The 22,477-nt window shown below is 39.7% G+C and overlaps 1 protein-coding gene across 2 annotated transcripts in view; it reads left to right on the top strand.

Moving 5' to 3' along the window:
• Positions 1 to 22,477, top strand: part of LOC139944180 (uncharacterized) — a 42,171-nt gene that overhangs the window by 9,934 nt on the left and 9,760 nt on the right. The window contains exons 9-23 of one of the 2 annotated variants that reach the window (XM_071941145.1): positions 517 to 614; positions 3,474 to 3,541; positions 6,273 to 6,302; positions 7,793 to 7,928; positions 9,083 to 9,120; positions 9,972 to 10,184; positions 11,846 to 12,042; positions 13,267 to 13,334; positions 14,946 to 15,004; positions 15,786 to 15,842; positions 16,882 to 16,938; positions 17,760 to 17,942; positions 19,133 to 19,312; positions 20,092 to 20,221; positions 21,831 to 21,913. In XM_071941145.1, coding sequence (XP_071797246.1) covers positions 517 to 614; positions 3,474 to 3,541; positions 6,273 to 6,302; positions 7,793 to 7,928; positions 9,083 to 9,120; positions 9,972 to 10,184; positions 11,846 to 12,042; positions 13,267 to 13,334; positions 14,946 to 15,004; positions 15,786 to 15,842; positions 16,882 to 16,938; positions 17,760 to 17,942; positions 19,133 to 19,312; positions 20,092 to 20,221; positions 21,831 to 21,913 — 1,597 coding nt within the window. The remainder of the gene's footprint in view (positions 1 to 516; positions 615 to 3,473; positions 3,542 to 6,272; positions 6,303 to 7,792; positions 7,929 to 9,082; positions 9,121 to 9,971; positions 10,185 to 11,845; positions 12,043 to 13,266; positions 13,335 to 14,945; positions 15,005 to 15,785; positions 15,843 to 16,881; positions 16,939 to 17,759; positions 17,943 to 19,132; positions 19,313 to 20,091; positions 20,222 to 21,830; positions 21,914 to 22,477) is intronic. The other variant, XM_071941146.1, reaches the window with a different exon arrangement.

The following is a 22,477-nucleotide window of genomic DNA, read 5'->3' as shown; positions in this document are numbered from 1 at the left end:
TCAGTTTAGAAAACAATACAGTAAAGATAAATCAAGATGAAAATGAATATGATACCGCAGAGGGATCCATTTTAGAAGCAGAGCTTATAGGCAATGGTCCCTAAAGACATGCATTTGCATTGAGACACATACTAAAAATACACTTTAGGTGAACCAAAAGGTCCGCAGGCGAGGCGAGATTTTAAAAAATGTAGTAAAATTAATCTCTATGCACATGCACTTAAACTTAATAAGAAATTTAACTAAACACTTAACAACAGACGAAGGACGTACACAAAACACTGGACACAAAACTAAACACAACGGCCTTGCAGGTCTGCTAGTTAAGTACCGACCGAGACTTAATGATCACACCCAGGAGATACCACCAAGGTCCAAGTTGAAACAGAAAGGCAGGGACGGAAACTACTGAGCCATCTGGAATGCACAGTACTCTTAATTAAAAAAAAAAAAAACTGATGTGGATTAATGGAAATACATAACTAAAGTAACCATGTTGTTTATTAATCATGATAGGTTTGAGTACAGCGAACAGAGAGAAGTGATTACCAGGGAAAATCCACTGTCTTATCATAACCTGGGATTAGCTGTCCAGTCATCGTTCATTGAACCAGGTAGGAGACCAGTTACCCACCCCCACTTTGATCTGAAAACACTGCACATTGTTGCTTGTTCTTGCTGAGCCCTTATATTACGTCCTATTTTACATTATGCAAATCCAGATTAAACATCCTTTGAGCTTTTTCATTTTGTCTTTCTAGCGCTCTGAACTGAGACACTTAAAGGCAGTGAACACTATTGGTAATTACTCAAACTAATTGTTCGCATGAAACCTTTCTTGGTGACAAGTAATGGGGAGAGGCTGATGATATAAAACATCGTGAGAAACGGCTCCATCTGAAGTGCAATAGTTTCCAAGAAAGAAATAATTTTCCACGAATTTGATTTTGAGACCTCAGATTTAGAACTTGAGGTCTCGAAATCAACCATCTAAACGCACTCAACTTCGTGTGACAAGGGTGTTTTTTCTTTCTTTATTATCTCGCAAGTTCGATGACCGATTGAGCTCAAATTTTCATAAGTTATTTTATGCATACATATGTTGAGATACACCAACTGTGAAGGCTAGTTTTTGACAATTACCAATAGTGTACACTGCCTTTAAACATCCTTTGAGCTTTTTCATTTTGTCTTTCTAGCGCTCTGAACTGAGACACTTAACAAATGAATATGTTTGAATTGTATTTAAAATGTTTTTATTTCCCCACGTAAGCCCTAGGAAGAAGGTCCCAAAGTCCGCCCAAGATGTCCATTGCTCATCGTAAGTTTCAGCACAAGATGTAACCGGCCTTCGCCCACAGCACTGCATGTTGCACAATAACCTACCTCTCTGGTGTTGACATTTTGGGAAACTGAAAAGTTTATATTTTTCTCTCATCTTGTCTTCAGACATGCAACTTTTAATCAGATTTCCTCTTTTTTTTCCCCCTTTAATTCTAGTGCTGTTTTTGGGGCAGTTGGATTGGCCTGCTAGTTTCTTTCCACACCTTCCCCCCTTTTATGACCCCCCATGCGGACATGTCGGATCCCAACACGGGGGGCGCTATTTAATATTTCTCTGGGGTTTTCCTCCGACATCTTAAACTTAAACTTCATTCCTTGTCTTCTCTCCATGGGGTTCTTGGCTTGTCTAGTGATTAAGTTCACTTTTATGAGAATCCATGATCTCACAACTAAAATTTTAAAAACTTAAATAAATCTTTCATAAGAGTGTCATTTTAGGGGCAGTTGGATTGGCGTGGTAGTTTCTTTCCACGCCTTCCCCCTTCTACGACCCCCCATTTGGATCCTAACACGGGGGCGCTATTTAATATTTCTCTGGGGATTTTCCCCCCACATCTAAAATTGAAACTTCTTTTCTTGTCTTCTCTCCATGGGGTTCTTGGCTTGTCTAGTGATTATATTCACCTTGCTTCACAATCAGAATTAATAAATAAATCAATCAATCAATCAATAAATAGAACACTGAAAACACTAGAAACTAAGTATGGTTTTGCCACTTTTTTCAATTGTCTTTTTTCAATTACAAACTTGCTTGTCTGTATTTTCTGCTCTACTATTCACTGAAATCAAACTTCTTGCATGATCTGAGAAAAAAATCATGTCAAGGTTTTATGAGGTTCACATCTATAAGTTTCAGGAAGTTCACTAATCAATAAGTTTGATCAAATAAGTTTGAATGCTGGCTTCAACCAGTTTGAAAACTCAAACAGTTAGGGGACCGAGGATAACATTTTTGATTGAATTAATATCTTTTCATCTCAGAAACAAGAAATTTCCTCTTACCTTGATCCTGCTGTTTCCCCACTATCTATAATATTTCTTATTGACAGTCTAACAACATGACCACGGTGAATTAAAGGGAACGTACACATTTGGTAATTACTCAAAACAAATTTTAACTTAAAAACTGACTTGGTAACTGTTATTTATAGTTTATTAATAGAGACAAAGACACATTTCTGATGTAGTTTCATCGGGTCATGCGAGCATTGGAGAGCTGTTGATAGTGTAAAACATTGTGGTAAATGAACTCTCTCTGAAGTAAAATAATAAAAGACTTCTAGCTAGAAGTCTTTTATTCCTATCCGAAAGCACACAAATTCGTCCAAGCGAGGGTGTTTTTTCTTTCATCATTTTCTCGCAACTTTGATGACCAATTGAGGCCAAATTTTCACAGGTTTGTTATTTTATGGTTATGATGGGATACACCAAGTGAGAAGACTGGTCTTTGGCAATTACCAAACATGTACAGTGCCTTTAAGCTGTGAACAAAAGCTGTGTCTAGGTTTTCTAAACCGTTCCTCGTATAAGATCCAAAGTTGAAAACAAACATTACAATATTATTTTTCTGGTTGGGATTCGAACCCCCATTCATTTCAAAACATTAAGAAGCAAAAAATGTAGTATTTTTAACAAACTTAATTTATTTCACCTGATTATTTTTCTTGTCATACTTTCTCACCCAAATGGTTTGTCTCCACTTGTAGTCAGTCAACATACCTATAAAAATGTCAGCAATGGTGTTTACTTTTACACTTCATCCGGTCTTTAAACTGGTCCAACACACACACACGCACACACAAACTTCTTGGGAGTGCGCATAAATCATCTTAGGTTGAACATGCTGACGACATGCACGTGGCAACTGTGTTGCTTTGTTGAAATTCACACACAGCACACACACACACACACACAGTCCTGTGTTGCAGTCACTCTGTAAAGTTCCGATTATGCAAATCTTCATAAACATTTCTTCGAATTTCACCTTTTTGAAATAAGGTGTCAGCAGAATTATCAGGGAGAGTTGACACCAGCCGTTTCTCTTTTTGGCAACACTTTTGTGGTCGTCATCTGTTGATAAAAAACTTTGAAGAAATGGTTTTAATTCAAAAATGTATTTATTATTCCAGCCCCTCCGGCAAAAGAAGAGCTTCCATGGCGTCCACGTAGAAAGGGCAGCGATCTACCTGATGTCCATGTAAGTGCCAATGTACCTTACATGTAGCACAATAAAACAACAATAGCGTGCACGTTATAAAGGCAGTGGACACTATTGGTAATTACTCAAACTAATTATTAGCATAAAACCTTACTTGGTGACGAGTAATGGGGAGAGGTTGATGGTATAAAACATTGTGATAAACGGCTCCCTCTGAAGTGACATACTTTTTGAAAAAGAAATAATTTTCCACGAATTTGATTTTGAGACCTCAGATTTAGAATTTGAGGTCTCGAAATCAAGCATCTGAAAGTGCACAAACCCGTGTGACAAGGGTGTTTTTCCTTTCATTATTATCTCCCAACTTCGATGACCGATTGAGCTCAAATTTTCACAGGTTTGTTATATGTTCAGATACACCAAGTGAGAAGACCGGTCTTTGACAATTACCAATAGTGTCCAGTGTCTTTAAAAAGGCTGGGATACATTTGTAAATAGAATGCTGTTTTGTTATTCATGTAAATTTTTGTAAATAATCTTTCATTAAAAACAAATTGTTTGATTTTTCTGATCAATTGGTGGCTTGGATTGGTACCTGCTCTTTATCTTTGCGTGATTCTTGGTCCAAGGGTGGAAGAGAAGGAGTAAAGGCCCGGTCACACCGGCTCCGCTAACGAGAACGAAAACGAGAACGATAAAAATGCACGCCCTCGATTGGTTGAATGAGCGTGGGCGTATTCTGCGTGGAGCAATTCAACCAATAGAATGCATTCTTTCAGCGTTTTCGTTTTTGTTTTCGTTATCGCTGCAGCGTGACTTGGCCTTTTGGTGACACTGAGCATCCACCTTAGGAAATGTCATGCTTTAATATTGACCCTATTCACCTGACGTCGTCATCAGAATAATTTTGGATGCGCCATTTTGGTGGTCACTGTCAACGTGCATTATTCAGTGAAGTGTGCATTTTAGGCGACGCGGCGTTTACAGTAAACCTATTGACCACCAAAAATGGTGAGCTTGGCACAGTCGCCACGTTTGACGTGTGTGCATGGGGTCAATACATGTACCCCTTACATTTGACGTCATAAACCCAAATTATATCCTTCTCTGAAGTCATTGGAGAGTTATCATTGGCTGAGAGTCATGCGCAGTGGGTGCACGCATGCACGTATCCATCATTTATTATCAAAGATGGCGGTAAATGGAAGGGGTCTATTTTCTTATACAAATCATGGTTTTGTTTGGTTATTCGGTATGCAAAAGCATGCAAAAGTCAAGAACATTTCCTTTAACTTTGCTTTTAGTTTTTTTTTAAGTCATCTCTGAACCTCAAACGTTGTCAAGGCTTTCATGAAACAGAATACATTTAGTCCTTTTGCTTTACATGTAGAAAATTACAAAGTTACATATGAAATGACTGAACCATTACTACTAATTATTCATTCATTTTTCATTCTTATGTTATTAATTTTCATTTGATTCCTGCTGCTTTTTTAACACGTCTGGCCGTCAGTTGGAAGGTGTAAGTTTAAAAAAATTGTAAACATTCTTGTTGTTGTTGTTGTTGGTTTTGGAAACATGGTGTTTTTGCATGCAAATTTGGTCAACATTTCAATGGAAATTTCCATTCAATGAGTTTGCATTGTTAAAATTGTTGCTTAATGTTTTTGCACAAAATGTCACACCCTGCAAAACTGCACAACCTTAAAAAAAATTTTGTTTGTATATTGTCCATTAATTTTGGGTTGCTCGAGTGAATTTGTCTTAATTCAACCCAAATTTGTTTAAAAATATACCCAGTCCACACCTTCCCATGTGGTTTATCATAAATAATGGTGCAAGCAAAAACTCAACAACTAAAAGCATTTAAACGATTCACTAATAACGAACCACTAAAAGCTAAAACTATATATTGATACCTCACCATGCAATGCCTCAAATCCCATATAAAAACACCTTCCGATATTTTTGTCTTGGCTGGTTTTCTACCTTTTGCCCAGGTAGTAGTTTTTAAAAGCAGGACAGTTCTTTTCTGAACTGTAAGTCTCTCGAATTTCAAAAATCTACTCCGCGGTAGTAGAATGCACAGTTCTCTAAAGAAAAAAATCTATTTGGCAAGTAGAGACACACATTGTGTTACAACAAACCAAATAATATTATAATAATAATAACTGTATTATAACTCGCCTTTTGCCAAAGGATACAAAGCGCCAGGTATTATTACTGCAAGAAGTGGGGCGAATTTTTGAGATATAAGACCTAATCCTTAAGCACCATGTAATGGTTTACAAGGTGCTGTGGCGCAAAATGCTGCCAATCCAGCCAGGAACACCAGAGCGAACCCCTTCTCTTTTCGATAACTGCACTGGGTTCTTTTACATGCGTTTACACAACACATGGGACCAACGGCTTTACGTCCCATCCGAAGGACGAAGCAATGGTTATGTGTCTTGCTTAAGGACACAAGTGTCACGGCTGGGGAGTCGAACCCACACTCTGCTGATCAGAAACACCAGAGTTTGAATTCGGTGCTCTTAACCGCTCGACCAAGACACTCCCATTGATACTTCACACCATGCAATGCCTTAAATCCTATATAACTAAAAGCACCTTCAGATATTTTTTCTTCTTCTTCACTTGAATGCATGAACAGTGAAATAATATTGAGTGTTTGTGTTTTGGTTCTTTGTTGTCTCTCATGACTAACCATTCTTATTGTTTGTAACCCACTAACATCACTGTGTGTCAACGTTGTTGTCTTGTTTTCCAGTCCTGTCGCCCTGGCTTCAAATCGCCACAGGTTGGTTTGAATAATTGTATTATAATTTTTTTGTTTAAAGGATTTGGGTACTTTTTCAAGGGTTTGAAGATAATGATAGTGGAAAGCTTCCCTTCAAATATTACTTACTGAGGTGCTATAGTTTGTGAGAAATGAGTAAAACAATGTCATGGAAATTTGTTGTAAATGCTTAAAATAATTTTGGTCTCATGAGACCAAAATTATTTTCCTGTCATTGTTTTACTCATTTCCCCAAAACTACAGCACCTCAGCACGTAATATTTTCTGGGAAGCTTTCTACTATGATTATCTTCAAACTGTGTAAGTTTAGTGTAAATCTGTGGACATTGTGTTTTTTGTCCTACAAAAAGTACATAGACCCTCTCCTTCCCCACTTGTAAACACGATTCTAATCCTTCCTTTGCACATTGCATGGTTAGCCTTTTTGAGATATGGAAGACACTATAGGAGTGCGACTTTTGCTTGTCGTAAATACAGTCAATTTTACCCAACCCCAAAGCCCTTTTCAAATTAGAGAGTTTTTTGTTTTCGAAGACGAATGGTTCTGCAACGGTATTAATAGTTGTCTGCCAAACGTTGTCGTTTTCAGCACAGGGCAGACACATCCCAAGTGTCCTAGAAATTGAGGGCAACCGTCTTCAAAGCTGATGCATGCCAAATGTCATCATTACTGTCGCAGAGCCATCCGTCTTTAAAATACAAAATCTTTCTTCTACTCTGTGCTGGGGGTTGCCCCCAGTAAATGATGGCCGGCCTTTTCATACTATGAGCCCTTTACTCCCGGTTTTCCCCCAGGCTGCCCTGGCAAATGGGCTACTCTGGGGAATAACCGCCCCTGCTCTGGAGAAGAGGTAGAGGGTAAAACCCTGGGGTATTTTTTAAACATGTATCCCAAACTCGGTGGCATAGGAACCTGGGCGGGGAGAGTGTGAAAATGCGCGGGGTTAAAAAAGTCCCGATGCTTCCCAGGGCTTCATTCCACAGGGATAAGAGATACAGTGTGAAAAGAGCTCACTGGAGTCGTGTCATAGTCTTGTTTTTCACAATGTCTTTAAGCTGCTTAATGATTTTACTGATGTTCTGTTTGGTTTGCTTGAGAAGTGCAATAATTGTTTTTATTTCTTTGTAAAAATTAGTCGCCAGATAATCGCCAGATCTGTGCTCATTTTCATAGAGCTGCTTAATGGCAGATTTTATGCTAACTGCACGACTTCCATTTCTTAGCACCGCTTAACAGAAGCACACGAAAATGCTTGCCCCCTTAACCTTTTGCTTATCAGGCAGGATGGCAGCTTAATTTTCCTGCTAACCTGTGAAATACCTTTACACCTTAGCAAATTGTTCTCCTACAGTAAGCACGAAAATTTGCTTACCGTTATGCAGCACTATGAAATTGGGCCCTGGGCTAATCATTTGGTGGTTAGGAGTTGGGGGGTGTGGAATTCCCTGTAGATGTTGACATTCTGATCTTTGTTTATTCCCTTTTGTAGAAAATTGCCCTAGACAAGCTGTCGGAACGAATTCACAAGATCTGGAACAAGATGGAAGATGCTACGAGGAAATCCATCGACTGCAGCACCAGCCAGATCAGCGAACAGAAGGGTTCCATCATCAGGCAGGTGGAGAGTAAGTCGCTTAAAGGAGCATGGCAGTCAAGAAGTAGCTTGGAACCATAGAGTTATATATAAGAACTAGAGGGCGCACTGGTGATGCCGCTTACACAAACGCAACAGGACCGCAAGGAGACACGCGCGTGCCATTCTGTACGCGCGTTGAATATGAAACACACGTTGGAGTTTGTGTTTGTTGAGCGCAACGCGATGCTGGTTTTTTAACTTACAAAATGGCCGTACAACCACACGCTAAGCAATGCCTGTTTAGTCAACTTAGAAAATGGCCGCCTGTGCGCATGACAGGTCGCGTTTATAGGCCAGTGCGCCCTCTTGAAAAAATATATAACTCTAAGCTAGGAACGCTTCAAGAGGGTGGGGTTAAAAAGGGCTGCGTCATCTTGATCAAAGCTTCTGACTTTACATGGTATTAAGGCCCGGTCACACAGGCCTTGATAACGGGAAAGAAAACGCGAACGATAAAAATCCACGCCCTTGATGGGTTGAATGAGCATGAGCGTATTCGGCGTTGAGCAGTTCAACCAATCACGGCTAAACCTCCCTCATTCTTACCCAATTAGATATGATTTGAGGGAGGGCGCAACATAACTGGTGGACGAGAGTCCATATGTCCATATACAGCCATAGACCTGGCCTGGATCAGTCGGAGCACTTGTAACTTTAAAGGAACATTACAGAATTAGTTTTTGCTAACAAACCAGTTGCTGGCAGTGTACGTAATCCATCAAATACATAAACTGACAAACCTGTAGAAGTTTGAGATTGATCAGCCATCTGGCTCACGAGAGAATGCTGAAAAACCGATTACACATTTTGCGTTGCATCAATACCCAAACAAAAATGAATAAAACGCTCACTGAACGATAAACTCCAAACGCGAAATTAGATTATTTATTTCTCATCAAATATGACATTTCAGACAGAAATATTTCAAGGGATGTTTTCTACTATCACCATCATTAGACCTTGTAAGTTTGATGTAAATCTGTGATCTTCATGATTTTTGTTTCTTACCAATTCTGTAACAATCCTTGAAGCAAGACACTACCAGGCGAGCAAGTTTTCTGAGACCATTAAGACAATTTATTTGTCCTTTTGTATGTGTTAGAATTGTAAAATTTTCCTTCACATTTTGTATTTTCTTCTTAGGTCGATTAAGTGAGGACTCATCCGTTGCTATGATGAAGGTAAGGATTAAAGGAACGCGTTGCCTTGGATCGGACGAGTTGGTCTTTCAAAAGCGTTTGAAACCGTTTGTTATGAAATGCATATGGTTAGAAATATATTTTAAAAGTAATGATCCACACAAGTATCACTTGAAATTGCACAGTTTTCCTTTTACGTCGTGAACTAACATGGTCGGCCATTTTATGGAGTCAAAATTTTGACTCCACAAAATGGCCGACCGTGTTTCTTCTTAACGTAAAAGGAAAACCATGCAATTTCGAGGCATGTTTGTGTGGATAATTATATTTTACTTTTGGTAGATACAACCATTTGCATTTCACAACAAACGGCTTTTCAAAGACCAACTCGACCGATTCGAGGCAACGTGTTCCTTTAAGACTGTTTCTCTTATTCTTTCTCTCTTGTCTAAGAGCCTTTAGCACATGTCAAGAAACAGAAGGGCTTCATGGTTTTTGCCCTGGGAAAATCGGCACTCAATTTATGCTTTTGATTTGTTTTTGAAATTCATTCATGGCTCTGCTAACCACCGAATTCTGCGCTTACGGTCACCATTCTCCGCTTATGTGCAAGCGCCGAATTTCTGCGCTAGCTGTATAGGCGTAGAATGCCTAGTAACGTGGAGTACGCAAGTGCAGAAGTAAAAGTTTCCCGCTAATCCGTGAAATATGCTTGACATTAGCACGGAATTCCCTGCTTCAGTAAGTGCTGATTCTTTGCTTACGGTAAGCAGAGCTATGAAATAGGGCCCTGAACTTTTTGCTGCTTGTAAGCAGATGTGCTTGGTTGATTTACGTGCAATACCAACATGTTAAATTGTTAGTAGTAAAACTTAATATTATTTCCAATAAAGTTTGCCTCTCGTAAGACGAGTAGAGGGTCTCAATCCTCGACCAAGTCAGCGCCTCTCAAGGAGCCAGCGCCCAAACCCAAGGCTAAGAAGAACAGCCAGGAAGGATTGCCCGTCGTGCAGCTACCCAAGGGTCGAAGGACGCGCATGACGCCCATGGTAGTGTACCATCCACGCCCAGTGCCTGAACCAGAGATGCTCCCACTCACGAGAACTGTAAGTTTCATTTTGGGACTTTGTAACCAAAGTTTTGCTTTAAAGTCACCTGGAAATAGAATTTAAATTTTTTCAAACATAAGAGTATATGTTTAGTAACAACAAAACAATTTTTTAGTAATTGTTTGTAACGATTTATATGTTTAAAAAAATAGATAAAGTTGTTTGGGGGGTTGACTCCGCCTACCCCTATTGTGACGTCAATCGAGGCAGACTTTGCCTTGATACGTAGAGTAAACACATGTGCAAAGTACATGCGAGACCAAGGCGTGAGTTTGTCTGTTTCGAAAAAAGTATTTTTCTTGCATTTTTCCGGCAATGCCGACCAAGTGTATTGCTGCTGGATGAAGCAAAACAACTAAGGATGGGGTCAGTCTGCAAGGCTGGTCAGACTCACAAGAGCAATAGTGCCTAGTGTTCCGGTCCGACGTCTTTTTCAGCGCTGTGCAGCATTTTCTCTTCAAATATCGCACCTCGATTGACGTCACGAACAGCGCCCTCTCTGGTCGGGCCTACTCTTAAATTTTTAAATAAGATAAGAACTAGTTTTCTAGAACCTTAGTTAACTGTTTATTCATATTTCACTCATCAAAACACAAACATTAGTGACAAAAGCTTTATTTTGACAAAATACCACTTCCAGGTGACTTTAAATTTTTTTACTTTACTTGATATTTGAAGAAGAAAACAAACATCCCCTTGGAGGCACTGGACACATTTGGTAATTGTCAAAGACCAGTTTTCTCACTTGGTGTTAATTTTTTGAAAATTTTGACTCATTTGGGAAATCAAAGTTGCAAGAGAATAATGTAAGAAAAAAACACCCCTTTCGCACAAATTTGTGTGCTTTCAGATGCCTCATAAAAGGCTTCAGCTGAAGTCTTTTATTATTTGAGTGAGAAATTACCTCTTTCTCAAAAACTACTTTACTTTAGAGGGAGCCGTTTCTCACAATGTTTTATACTATCAACAGCTCTCCATTGCTTGTTACCAAGTAAGGTTTATGGCAACAATTATTTTGAGTAGTTACCAATAGTGTCCAGTATCTTTAACGGATTCCTTTGCTGCTGCTTTCCAGGTTGTATCCCCCCATACGGCAGTTACAGGTTGAATAACTTGTGACTAGAAATTGTGCATTTTGTAACATTAAAGGCAGTGAACACTATTGGTAATTACTCAAAATAATTATTATCATAAAAACCTTTCTTGATTACGAGTAATTGGGAGAGGTTGATAGTACAAAATATTGTGAGAAACGGCTCCCTCTGAAGTGACGTTTTTTTTCAAGAAAAGAAGTAATTTTCCATGATTTGATTTCGAGACCTCAGATTTAGAATCTGAGGTCCCAAAATCAATCAAGCATCTGAAAGCACACAACTTCGTGCGACAAGGGTGTTTTTTCTTTCATTATTATCTCGCAACTTCGACGATCGATTGAGTTAAAATTTTCACAGGTTTGTTATTTTATGCATATGTTGAGATAAATCAAGTGAGAAGACTAGTCTTTGACATTTACCAATAATGTACAGTGACTTTAATAAGTGCCTCATGATTTTGTTTCTTTTTACTTTTAATCACCTAGACATATTTATTTGCCTTGATTTAAGTTTACAATTCACTCCTCAAATCTTAACAGATTTTACTGTTTTTTTTCCCCCAAGAACCCGTCCAAGAAGTTCCCTCGAATATCCAGCGATTGGAACGAAACAGCTCAAGATGCGATGAGCCCAACGTTACGATTGGTCAACCAGATGAATGTTGCCAAGGAAACAAACCTTCTTGTTTACAAGAGCAAAGATAAGAAACGGAAGAGCCTGACAATGTCCGCAGCAGCTAGGCAACAGAAAGACGCACCAAAGTAAAGCCCCAAAATTATCATCTTTTCTCAAATGTTGTTAGTGTAAATAAGCCCTTTGCAAGCTTGATCACAAGGGAATGCTGATTTTGAATTAATCAGACTACATTTTTTAAAATTTTTTATTTTATATATAAGGAGCAAATGTGAACCATAGCCCAACAGACATTGACAATGAACAGAATGAAATTTGAATCAGACTGAAGGATCTTAAAAGAAGAACTCTGATGGGCTAATCAAATGGTTCACTGCAGCTCAGATTTACCAGAAAAGAATAACAGAAAAACAAAGCTATATGGTACCAAGGAAACACTGAATTATGTAAGACGGAGGTGTCCATGCACACAGCATTTAAATGACTGAATCCCTTCCTCAGTAATGTTGCCAACAACAGAGACAGGAAGACTGTTCCATAGGGGGACGGCAGTGTGGATGAAGCTTCTGTCCAAACATGCGGTGTGCCCATGTCATATGGTTTGGGCAAGCTTTTTCATTGGTATAAGAGTTGCAGACATAATTTGCAATACAATGTGTGGAACAAGGGTACCAGTCTTTGCTGATCTGGGCCCAATTTCATAGAGCTGCGGAAGCACAAAAAATTGCTAATCACAACAGAATTATGCTTACCAGAATTTGGTTACCAGCCATAATACAAGTAAAATTTGTAATAGGTATCCTGTTCATTTTTGATTAGCAGAAAATTGTTGAGCAATATTTTCTGCTTAAGTTGCTCTATGAAGATGGTCCCTGGAGCTAATCATTTTATTTTTTGAAACAATTACCAGTCTTATAGTTTGTATTTAAAGGAACATGTTGCCTTGGATTGGAAGAGTTGGTCTTTGAAAAGCATTTGAAACCGTTTGATTATGAAATGCATATGGTTAGAAAGATATTTTAAAAGTAGAATATTATAATCCACACAAGTATCACTCGAAATTGCATGGTTTTCCTTTTACATTGCGAAGTAACACGGTCGGCCATTTTATGATTCTACAAAGTGGCCGACCGTGTTTCCTTGCGGCGTAAAAGGAAAACCGTGTAATTTCGAGGCATGTTTGTTTGGACCATTATATTCTACTTTTAAATTATTCATCTAACCATTTGCATTTCATAACCAACAGTTTCAAATGCTTTTCAAAGACCAACTAGACTGATCCAAGGCAACGTGTTCCTTTAATCTGATTGTTTATTGATGTTTTATTCATATAAGTGTGCTGTCTTCTACAGCAGGCGATGGAAGATGTTTAGTAACCCGGCAGTCACTGTTGCAGGCATAGTAGCACACGTCAACACAAGTAAGTTTAGGAAGAAACAATAAGTATGTAGTAAACTTGCAGGTACTACGCCTTCATGCCCTCAACGTCTTGAACAGAGTATACTGTTTGAAACGTCGAGACCAAACCGGCCCTTCTCAGAGCCAACACTCCATCAATAGAGATTTACATTGTTGTACCCACAAGTTCACTATTTATTTACAGTTTTTCCCATTTCTCCACACCATGCAAAGCTTCAAACATTACTTACAAGTAAACTTGTAGACCTTCTAAGGATCTAAGGATCTGGGGGAGTCCACCTTTAGTTTGTGCTGGATTAATTCGCAGTTGCCTGGAAGTGAGAATTAAGGCTGTCATTTAATTCCTCCACACTGTGGCTGCTGCATGAATTGGCAGTGGTGTAACTAATAATAATAATAATAATAATAATAATAATAATAATAATAGTCGGTTTTTATTTAGTGCTTTATACACCATGTCTCAAAGCACTTCCAACAACCGTACCCCTGATCACTGGGCCTTTTCATTCCTTAAACATCTCAGCTCCCTGTGGAGTATACAGCCTGTGCCGCCAAATATATAGCGCACTGAGCTAAACCAATCACAAGAACCATCTCTGCCTTCACAGGTACCCATTTACCCCTGGGTGGAGAGAAGCAATTACATGTACAGTTAAGTGTCTTGCTCAGGGACACAAGTGACGCGACCGGGGTTCGAACCCACACTCTGCTGAACAGAAGCACCAGAGCTTGAGTTCAGTGCTCTTATCTGCTCGGCCACGACACCCCACTAAGGGGGGAGGGGGTCGGCACTGGGGGTATGGGTTTTCCCCAGTTGGGAGTTTTTCGTCCACATTTTATATTGAAATTTCTTCAGGCCTACGGTTTAGGCCTAAAGTGCTAATTGCTTTTGAGTGTCCCTTGATTTCATTACCAGAAAGATATAAAGTTATAAAAAAGGAAACGTATAATAACTCCTTTTACAAGAGGGTCTCCACAAAAAAAAATACAGTCTTTTCTCCTTAAAGGCAGTGGACACTATTGGTAATTACTCAAACTAATTATTAGCATTAAACCTTTCTTTGTAACAAGTAATGGGGAGCTATTGATAGTATAAAACCTTGTGAGAAACGGCCCCCTCTAAAGTCATGTAGTTTTCGAGCAAGAAGTAATTTTCAACGAATTTGATTTCGAGACCTCAGATTTAGAATTTGAGGTCTCGAAATCAAGCATCGGAAAGTACACAATTTCATGTGACAAGGGTGTTTTTTTCTTTCATTATTATCTCGCAACTTCGACGACTGATTGAGCTCAAATTTTCACAGGTTTGTTAATTTATGCATATGTTGGGATACACCAACTGTGAAGGCTAGTCTTTGACAGTTACCAATAGTGTCCAGTGTCTTTAAGCCCGGTTCATACGTATGCGAATGTGAATGCGAATGCGAATGCGAAGCGAATTTGACATGGATTTGACGTCACAACTCTCCTTTCGCAGCGATATTCGCAAGTGAGATGCCCAGAGTTGAACTTCTAAGTCAAGTTTTTTACCATGTCCGCAGCAGAAAAAACATGTCCCAATAGAAAAGACATCACACTTGTTAATATTTTTCCTGGTGTACTTTTTTTTCAGTGAGGAAAGGAAGCACAGTCAAACTGGACAAAGATGGTCTGAAGTGGAAAAGGATAACGGTACGTATTGATAGTGGTGCTTTTATTGAAGATGAAGAGATAGATACAACATGTTATCATGGTTATCAACCTTATTGGTGTATCAAAGTGCTAATTGTTTTAAAGACCTGCTTGAACAAAAATGTCAAGTCGTGAACTTTGGCGAACTTCATTTAAAATGGTTTCAATGAATAAGGAAATCGAGTCATATGACTATAAATAGATTTTAGTTATGTAAAAAACGCAATCATGATGAATACCCCTAATCAGCACTTTTCTGAAAGATTCGCGAAAAGCTCCGTTAGGTAATCACTCATGTTCTGTCATCGTTGGGAGCTCCAATTTGTATAGCCGCTTTGTTGCGCCTTCAACAGCAGAAGTCAACAGCAGAAGTGTTCTTAATTATTCCAAATCTTAGGATTGAGGCCTGATTTTTTAATCGATAATTACAAAAAATTCTGAAGCTTACACGTATCAAAATTACATTTAAATGGTGAAAGAACGCATTATATACAAGTCAAAATAGCATTTCTGTCAAAAACATTCCGCTGTTTAATGTCAGGTACTTGGAGCTAATAGTTTAGAAATTTGTCTTATTGATGTGTAACAACTTAAAAATAGTAACATAATCTGGATGAAGGTTATTCATTGCAGTTTAGACACAAATAAACTTTTGTCATACTCTATCATTTGAATTGGATATTCTTCAGAATACTGACTCAAAGTCATTAATGATCATTTGTGTTGGTTTCTTTTTACATTTATTTGCATGCTAATGAGAATTGTTTATTTGTCTCTGAAGGAAATTATGAACAAGCTGACGTCGGAGAGAGTTGATGAGCGCCGGGATGCAGCCAGGGTAATAATTCTCATTATTTGAATTTTTTCTATTATTATTTATTTTATTTTGGGGGTTGAACAAAGAATTGACTAGAGTGGGATTCGAACCAACGACCTCCGGATTAACGTGCCGGCGCTCTACCAACTGAGCTATCTAGCCCTATATTGGCGGTGTCCCTATTTTGTCAATGTCTTTGTTCGGGGGTGCCAGTCAGAAGCCATACAACCGTTAACTGCCGTGTAGCCAGGGATCACACCCAAATTACGATACAACCTGGGAAGCAGCAGCTAGGGGATCACCTTAAGGGGATGCGACTTTTTGTTTCAGATATCAATATAAACCACAAGGGAAACTGACTGGGTACATTTGTAATGATTTTGGGGGTTGAACAAAGAATTGACTAGAGTGGGATTCTAACCAACGACCTTCGGATTAACGTGCCGGCGCTCTACCAACTGAGCTATCTAGCCCTATATTGGCGGTGTCAGGGAAACTGACTGGGTACATTTGTACATCCCCTTAAGGTGATCCCCTAGCTGCTGCTTCCCAGGTTGTATCGTAATTTGGGTGTGATCCTTGGCTACACGGCAGTTAACGGTTGTATGGCTTCTGACTGGCACCCCCGAACAAAGACATTGACAAAATAGGGACACCGCCAATATAGGGCTAGACAGCTTAGTTGGTAAAGCGCCGGCACGTTAATCCGGAGGTCGTTGGTTCGAATCCCACTCTAGTCAATTCTTTGTTCAACCCCCAAAATCATTACAAATGTACCCAGTCAGTTTCCCTTGTGGTTTATATTGATATTATTTATTTTAATGAGATATTGCCTATCATCACAAGGCTTTGACGAGCACTTCAAGGTGAGGGCTTCACTTAACTGATTTGGGCTATCAACCAAAATCAAACGCCGCCAGGGACATGTTGCCACCTACTCCTGGAGCTGAAACAGTGTTCACAGTTCATAAGGATGTAGGCATGGGTATCATCCACTATTCACTATACTGCAGCAAAAAAATACATGAACAACGAAGTGATTTCTTTTGTTGAATTACAGCATCTTGGGGCTTTGGACTGCAGTGATAGAGACATCTTAGCAGCGCTGACTAAAGTGGTAAGTGTAAGACCTTCGAAAAAGACTCTGCTACGGTCGAAACATCAGGCCGTTAACTATTGTTTTGCATGTATCATTATTTAGTTTGATAAATATGTGATATCAGTTCACTCAACCTTGTTGTCAGGGGTGATCGTTTTCGTCGTGCCAATTTTTTTACCGAAATGACTTTGTCACTCATAAACTCCTGGATTTAGTTTGTTAAAAAATGTGGCAGATTTTGGCACATTTTCATTTGGCTTCTAGCCAATCCAGCCTATGTGCCCGCTCAAGTATGGTAGGCTGCAAAATATTTAGTAAACCTGGAGACTGCACGTTCAACAGCAAAAGTTCCATGCTAACCTGTGAAATAATAATAATAATAATTTGGGGGGCTAATCGTCCTTACTCGCTGAATTGCGAAGGACGCAGCTACAACGTGTTCGAGAAGCAGGCATGCAAGGGCGCATTCAGCTGCTAGCCACATCAACCCATTGTGACCACGGAGCACAGCCAAGATCGAAGTGTTTGATTTTTTCCTGAGGGAGGAAAACCGGATAGTCTGGAAAACCCTCTTGGCACAGCAGAGAACCAACGCACAACTCAACTCACGACCGGGAATCGAACCAGGTTCACCTTGGTGAGAGGCGAGCGCTTTACGCACAAGCCAACCGTGCCACCCTAATAAGCTTGACATAAGCGCAGAATACTCTGCTTCTGTAATCAGTGATTCTTTGCTAACGATGCAGAGCCATGAAATTGGGCCAAGTTTTGAATAATTATTCATCAAAAATAAAGTTGTACCTTCCCTGGAAAACTTATTTTTACCTCTTCTTGAAAAGGTTCAGAACGATTCTGATGATAGGGTCCGATACGAGTCGGCAAAGTCTCTGGTGACGTTGGGATTCTGGAGTGACCACTCACTCAAGGTCATCGTGGAGCATTTCGAGGATGGAAACTACCAGGTCCGCTCGGATCTTGTCAAGACGTTGATTAACTCCAGGAACATCAAATTGGCCAACAAGGTAAGGGGAATAAAAACAGTTTTCTTGTTCAGATCTTGGCTTATAATTGTCAAACCTTTCAGTGCACTATTTCAAAAATACCCAATTAAGGGTCTTTGCGAAATGCAGGGTTTTGATGGGTCAGGCTCAGGGAAACAATGGAAGCCTGGTAAATTCCATTTACGAAAATACCCAGTTTAGAGTTTTTGCAAAACACAGGTTGCAGCAGACTTACCAGGTCCAAATTTCATGGCACCTCCGAACTCTGTGCTTACAATCATGATTCCCTGCTTACGTGCAAGCGCCAAATTTCTGTGCTAGCCTTGTAAGCGTAGAATCCCTAGCAAGGTGGAGTACGCATGCGCAGAAGCAAAAGTTTGCCGCTAACCCACGAAATAGGCTTGCCGTTAGCACAGAATTCCCTGCTTCCGTAAGCGCCGTTTCTGTGCTTACGGTAAGCAGAGCCATTAAGTTGGACCCAGGTCAATCCCTTGTTCTCAATAATTTGCGCATGCTCAGAACTCTGTAAACAATGGAAAGTATATTTACCTGGTAAGTCTGCTGCCACCAAGCGTTCCAAAGTCTTCCATTAGTCTAGGGGGTTTATACATATTTAGGTGTTCGCAATTCTATTTGTTGACCTCGGCAATAAGTTTCCTGTGCAGTGTGCATTGGAGTTGGAAGTCTATTGAATTGCAATTTGTTTATTTATTAGTTGATTCATTTCTCTTTTTCTAATTGCAAATCTGTTTAGCATTTATGAATTAAGTTTTTTATATGATTTTTGGGGTTGAACAAAGAATTGACTAGAGTGGGATTCGAACCAACGACCTCCGGAATAACGTGCCGGCGCTCTACCAACTGAGCTATCTACCCCTATATTGGCAGTGTCCCTATTTTGTCAATATTTTTGTTCGGGGGTGCCAGTCAGAAGCCATACAACCGTTAACTGCCGTGTAGCCAGGGATCACACCCAAATTACGATACAACCTGGGAAGCGGCAGCTAGGGGATCACCTTAAGGGGATGCGACTTTTTGTTTCAGATATCAATATAAACCACAAGGGAAACTGACTGGGTAAATTTTGAAATGGTAAATTTAAAGATGCATTTATTAGTTTAATTTTTTCCCTTTCCTGTAACTGGCGGTTCATTGCTGTTGGTTTGGATAATAAATACAAAATGGAAATACTAATACAAATTCTACCACAGGCAAGTCCGTTCACCAAGAAGCTGCTTTCACTCTTGAGAGACACCTGTGCATCCAAGGACTCCGGTGATCTTGGTTTTGATTGCGCTGTGTGTCTGGGATGCCTCGGTGTGGCCGACCCGGGGGCCAAGAAGAAGCTGAAAGGAAGCCTGACTAGCAAGGATAGCAGCGTCATATCAAGGGTGGGTTAGAAACTGTTTTTATTTTCTTTCTTTATTGTTGTTGAATGAATGAATGAATGAATGAATGTATGGATGGACTAAATATAATAATTGTTAACAATACATTTGTACTAGTCTGTCTTCTACAAGCCTTTGCTTAATTTGGTAGCCTCATACTCTCTTTAATGTGAGCCTACATATATTAAATATTACTTGTTCATTAATACCAAACTTATTATTTCTTATAAATTTGGTTTGCGACACCATGCGTGTATCTACTTGACAGGTAGAGTTTGTTCTTAGAGAACTGTCTTTCTTAATTCTACTACCGCGGAGTAGATTTATTGGGTGTTGGGGAGACTTCGGGAGACTTCTCAGTTCTGAAAAGTACTGTCCTGCTTTTTAACTACTACCCGGGCGGAAGGTATAGAAAATTGACTGGGACTACTACTTTAGCTGAAAGGATTGTTGTTAACTGTACTACCTCGGGGTCGGTGCTTGAAGTAGTCTTAACGTTTCGACTAGCTTGCTCTAATCATCGTCAAAGAAAGACTGTTCTCTAAGAACATACTCTACCTGGCAGGTAGATACACAGGGTGTTACCGTAAACCAAATATAAATTGATACCTCACCATGCAATGCCTCATATCATATATTACTATTTCTTCTTATCTATGTAAACTTTTGTAGAATATATTATTTTGAAAAGAAAAGTATGAAATAACAGTTCATTTGAACTGAAATGAGTTTCATGAAGAAAACAAAGTCAGTTTTTAACTTGTCTTTTTTGATGATTGCAGTCGTTGGAGATTTTAGTGCGGCAGATGAATGCCCGTGATCAAGATGTGACTAAGATGGTGCTGCATCAAATGCAGTACTCCAAGTCATGGAAGCACAGGGTGTCTTCAGCTAAACTCCTGGTCATTATAGGTGGGTAACAACAGGCAGAGTATAATAATAATATGGAAATATTGACTGCTATGAGGGGCATAGTTAAAATTATAGGCCCAAGGTGATGTCAAAACCATGACTATGCTGAAGCGAAGCTGAGGGCATAGCCATGGTTTTGACATCACCGAGGGCCTATAATTTTAACTGTTCCCCGATTACTAAGCAGTCAATATTTCTTTTATATACCAAATACAGATTCTTCTCATCAACGGTGGAAGGTCGTCTGCGAAGAAAGGTCGCACCGAGACACGGAACGCTAGTCGTACACATACATCTGTACATTCTACATATTATAGTTGCGTTATTTTCAGAGCGGGCACTATCACTATGGCGTCATCTTGGTAGAAAAGGGGGGCATAGCTATTTCTATGACTCCATTTTTAACCAATCAAATAAGAGGATTCGGTACATGAGGTATATAATAAAGATTATATACCTCATGTATTGAATCCTCTAATCTGATTGGTTAAAAATGGAGTCATGGAAATAGCTATGCCCCCCTTTTTCTATTCGAGATGACGTCATAGTGACTATATGCCCGGGGCATAGTATAGTAAATTGACTATGCCCGCTTTGAAAATAACGCAGCTATGATATGAATAATGTACGACTAGCGTTCCGTGTCACGTCGCAACCTTTCTTCGCAGACAACCTTCAACCGTATAGTCAGAGTGTTGTTGATTAGAAGAATCTTTATTTGGTATATAAAAGAAATATTGACTGCTTAATAATCGGGGAACAGTTACAATTATAGGCCCTCGGTGATGTCAAAACCATGGCTATGCCCTCAGCTTCGCTCCGGGCATAGTCATGGTTTTGACATCACCTTGGGCCTATTGTTTCAACTGTGCCACTCATAGCAGTCAATATTTCCATAGTAGTGCTTCTGATGTAGCCCGCATATCCGTCACTCAGTGACGCTCAAGACGCTTTAACATTTCCTGCAAGGTATTTGGGACTACATTTGAATTATGAGGTATACTCCTTTTACATAGCACCATGTAATGGTTTACAAGGTGCTGTGGCGCAATATGCTGCCAATCAAGCCAGGAACACCGGGGTGAACCCCTTCTCTTTTCGATAAGTGCACTGGGTTCTTTTACGTGTGTTACACAACACACAGGACCAATGGCTTCACGTCCCATCCGAAGGACGAAGCAATGGTTAAGTGTCTTAAGGACACAAGTGTTACGACTGAGACAGAGTATGACGAACAGTGGTGTGTCAAGGCTGAGTGGTCTTGTTCACCGGACCCAAGCTCCGGTGCTGTCAGCAGTAGATTGTGGGTTTGAATCTCGGTCATGACACTTGTGCCCTTGTTGAGCAAGGCACGAAATCATAATTCCCTCAAAAAAGCATTTTACCCATACACCGATGTGTGTTAGCACTGTATACTCGGTACTTTCCCGAGTCCTGTGAAAAAAGATCACAGGCATGTTACTCGGGTGGGATTCACACCTACGATCTTTCTTTGCAATTCTAGAGCAGTGTCTTACCAACTAGACGACTGAGATTGCCTGGTTCGCTGTTTGGGCAGCGGGTACCGCAGTGATATATATAAAAGACAGTTTTGAATTGTTTTTGTCAGGTTGTAAACACATGAAGACGGACGAAGAGGTTCAAGAAGTATTCAATATTCTAGAAAGGAGACTGTATGATGACCCTAGCAAGGTAAGGCACATATAGGCGGTTATCTATTCATGTACATGTACATGTATGTGTTTTGTTTAAAGGCAGTGGACACTATTGGTAATTACTCAAAATAATTGTTAGCATAAAGACTTACTTAGTAGCAAGCAATAGAGAGCTGTTGGTAGTATAAAACATTGTGAGAAAGAAACGGCTCCCTCTCGTTGGGCCCCCCTGTCCCCTTTCAATGTTGGCTCTGATTGCCAGTCTTCTGCGTTACAGTCAACGTTGAGCGGTGGACGGGGGAGTGAATGATTGGTGTCAGTGGGAAGTGTACAGTGATTGGTTTTATGTAACGCTAGGAATGGGTGGACCAACCATTTTGGCCGGGATTGTAGATTACTCAGCCCAGATGACATGCAATGGACAGACATTTACCCGGTACTTTTTTTACAGATTGTTTTCTGTCATGGGTGCTCAACACTCTTAAAAATATGAATCTCTGCTTTTAACTTTTTAACTCTTGTACCATCCCCTGTATATGTTCATTTTGTTCTTGTCTTTCACAAGTTGTTCATACTTTTACTTTGTACAATCTTTTTCCTC

Source organism: Asterias amurensis, chromosome 11 (genome assembly GCF_032118995.1).
Source record: "Asterias amurensis chromosome 11, ASM3211899v1".
Taxonomy (NCBI): domain Eukaryota; kingdom Metazoa; phylum Echinodermata; class Asteroidea; order Forcipulatida; family Asteriidae; genus Asterias; species Asterias amurensis.
This window is presented reverse-complemented; position numbering and strand designations above follow the sequence as displayed.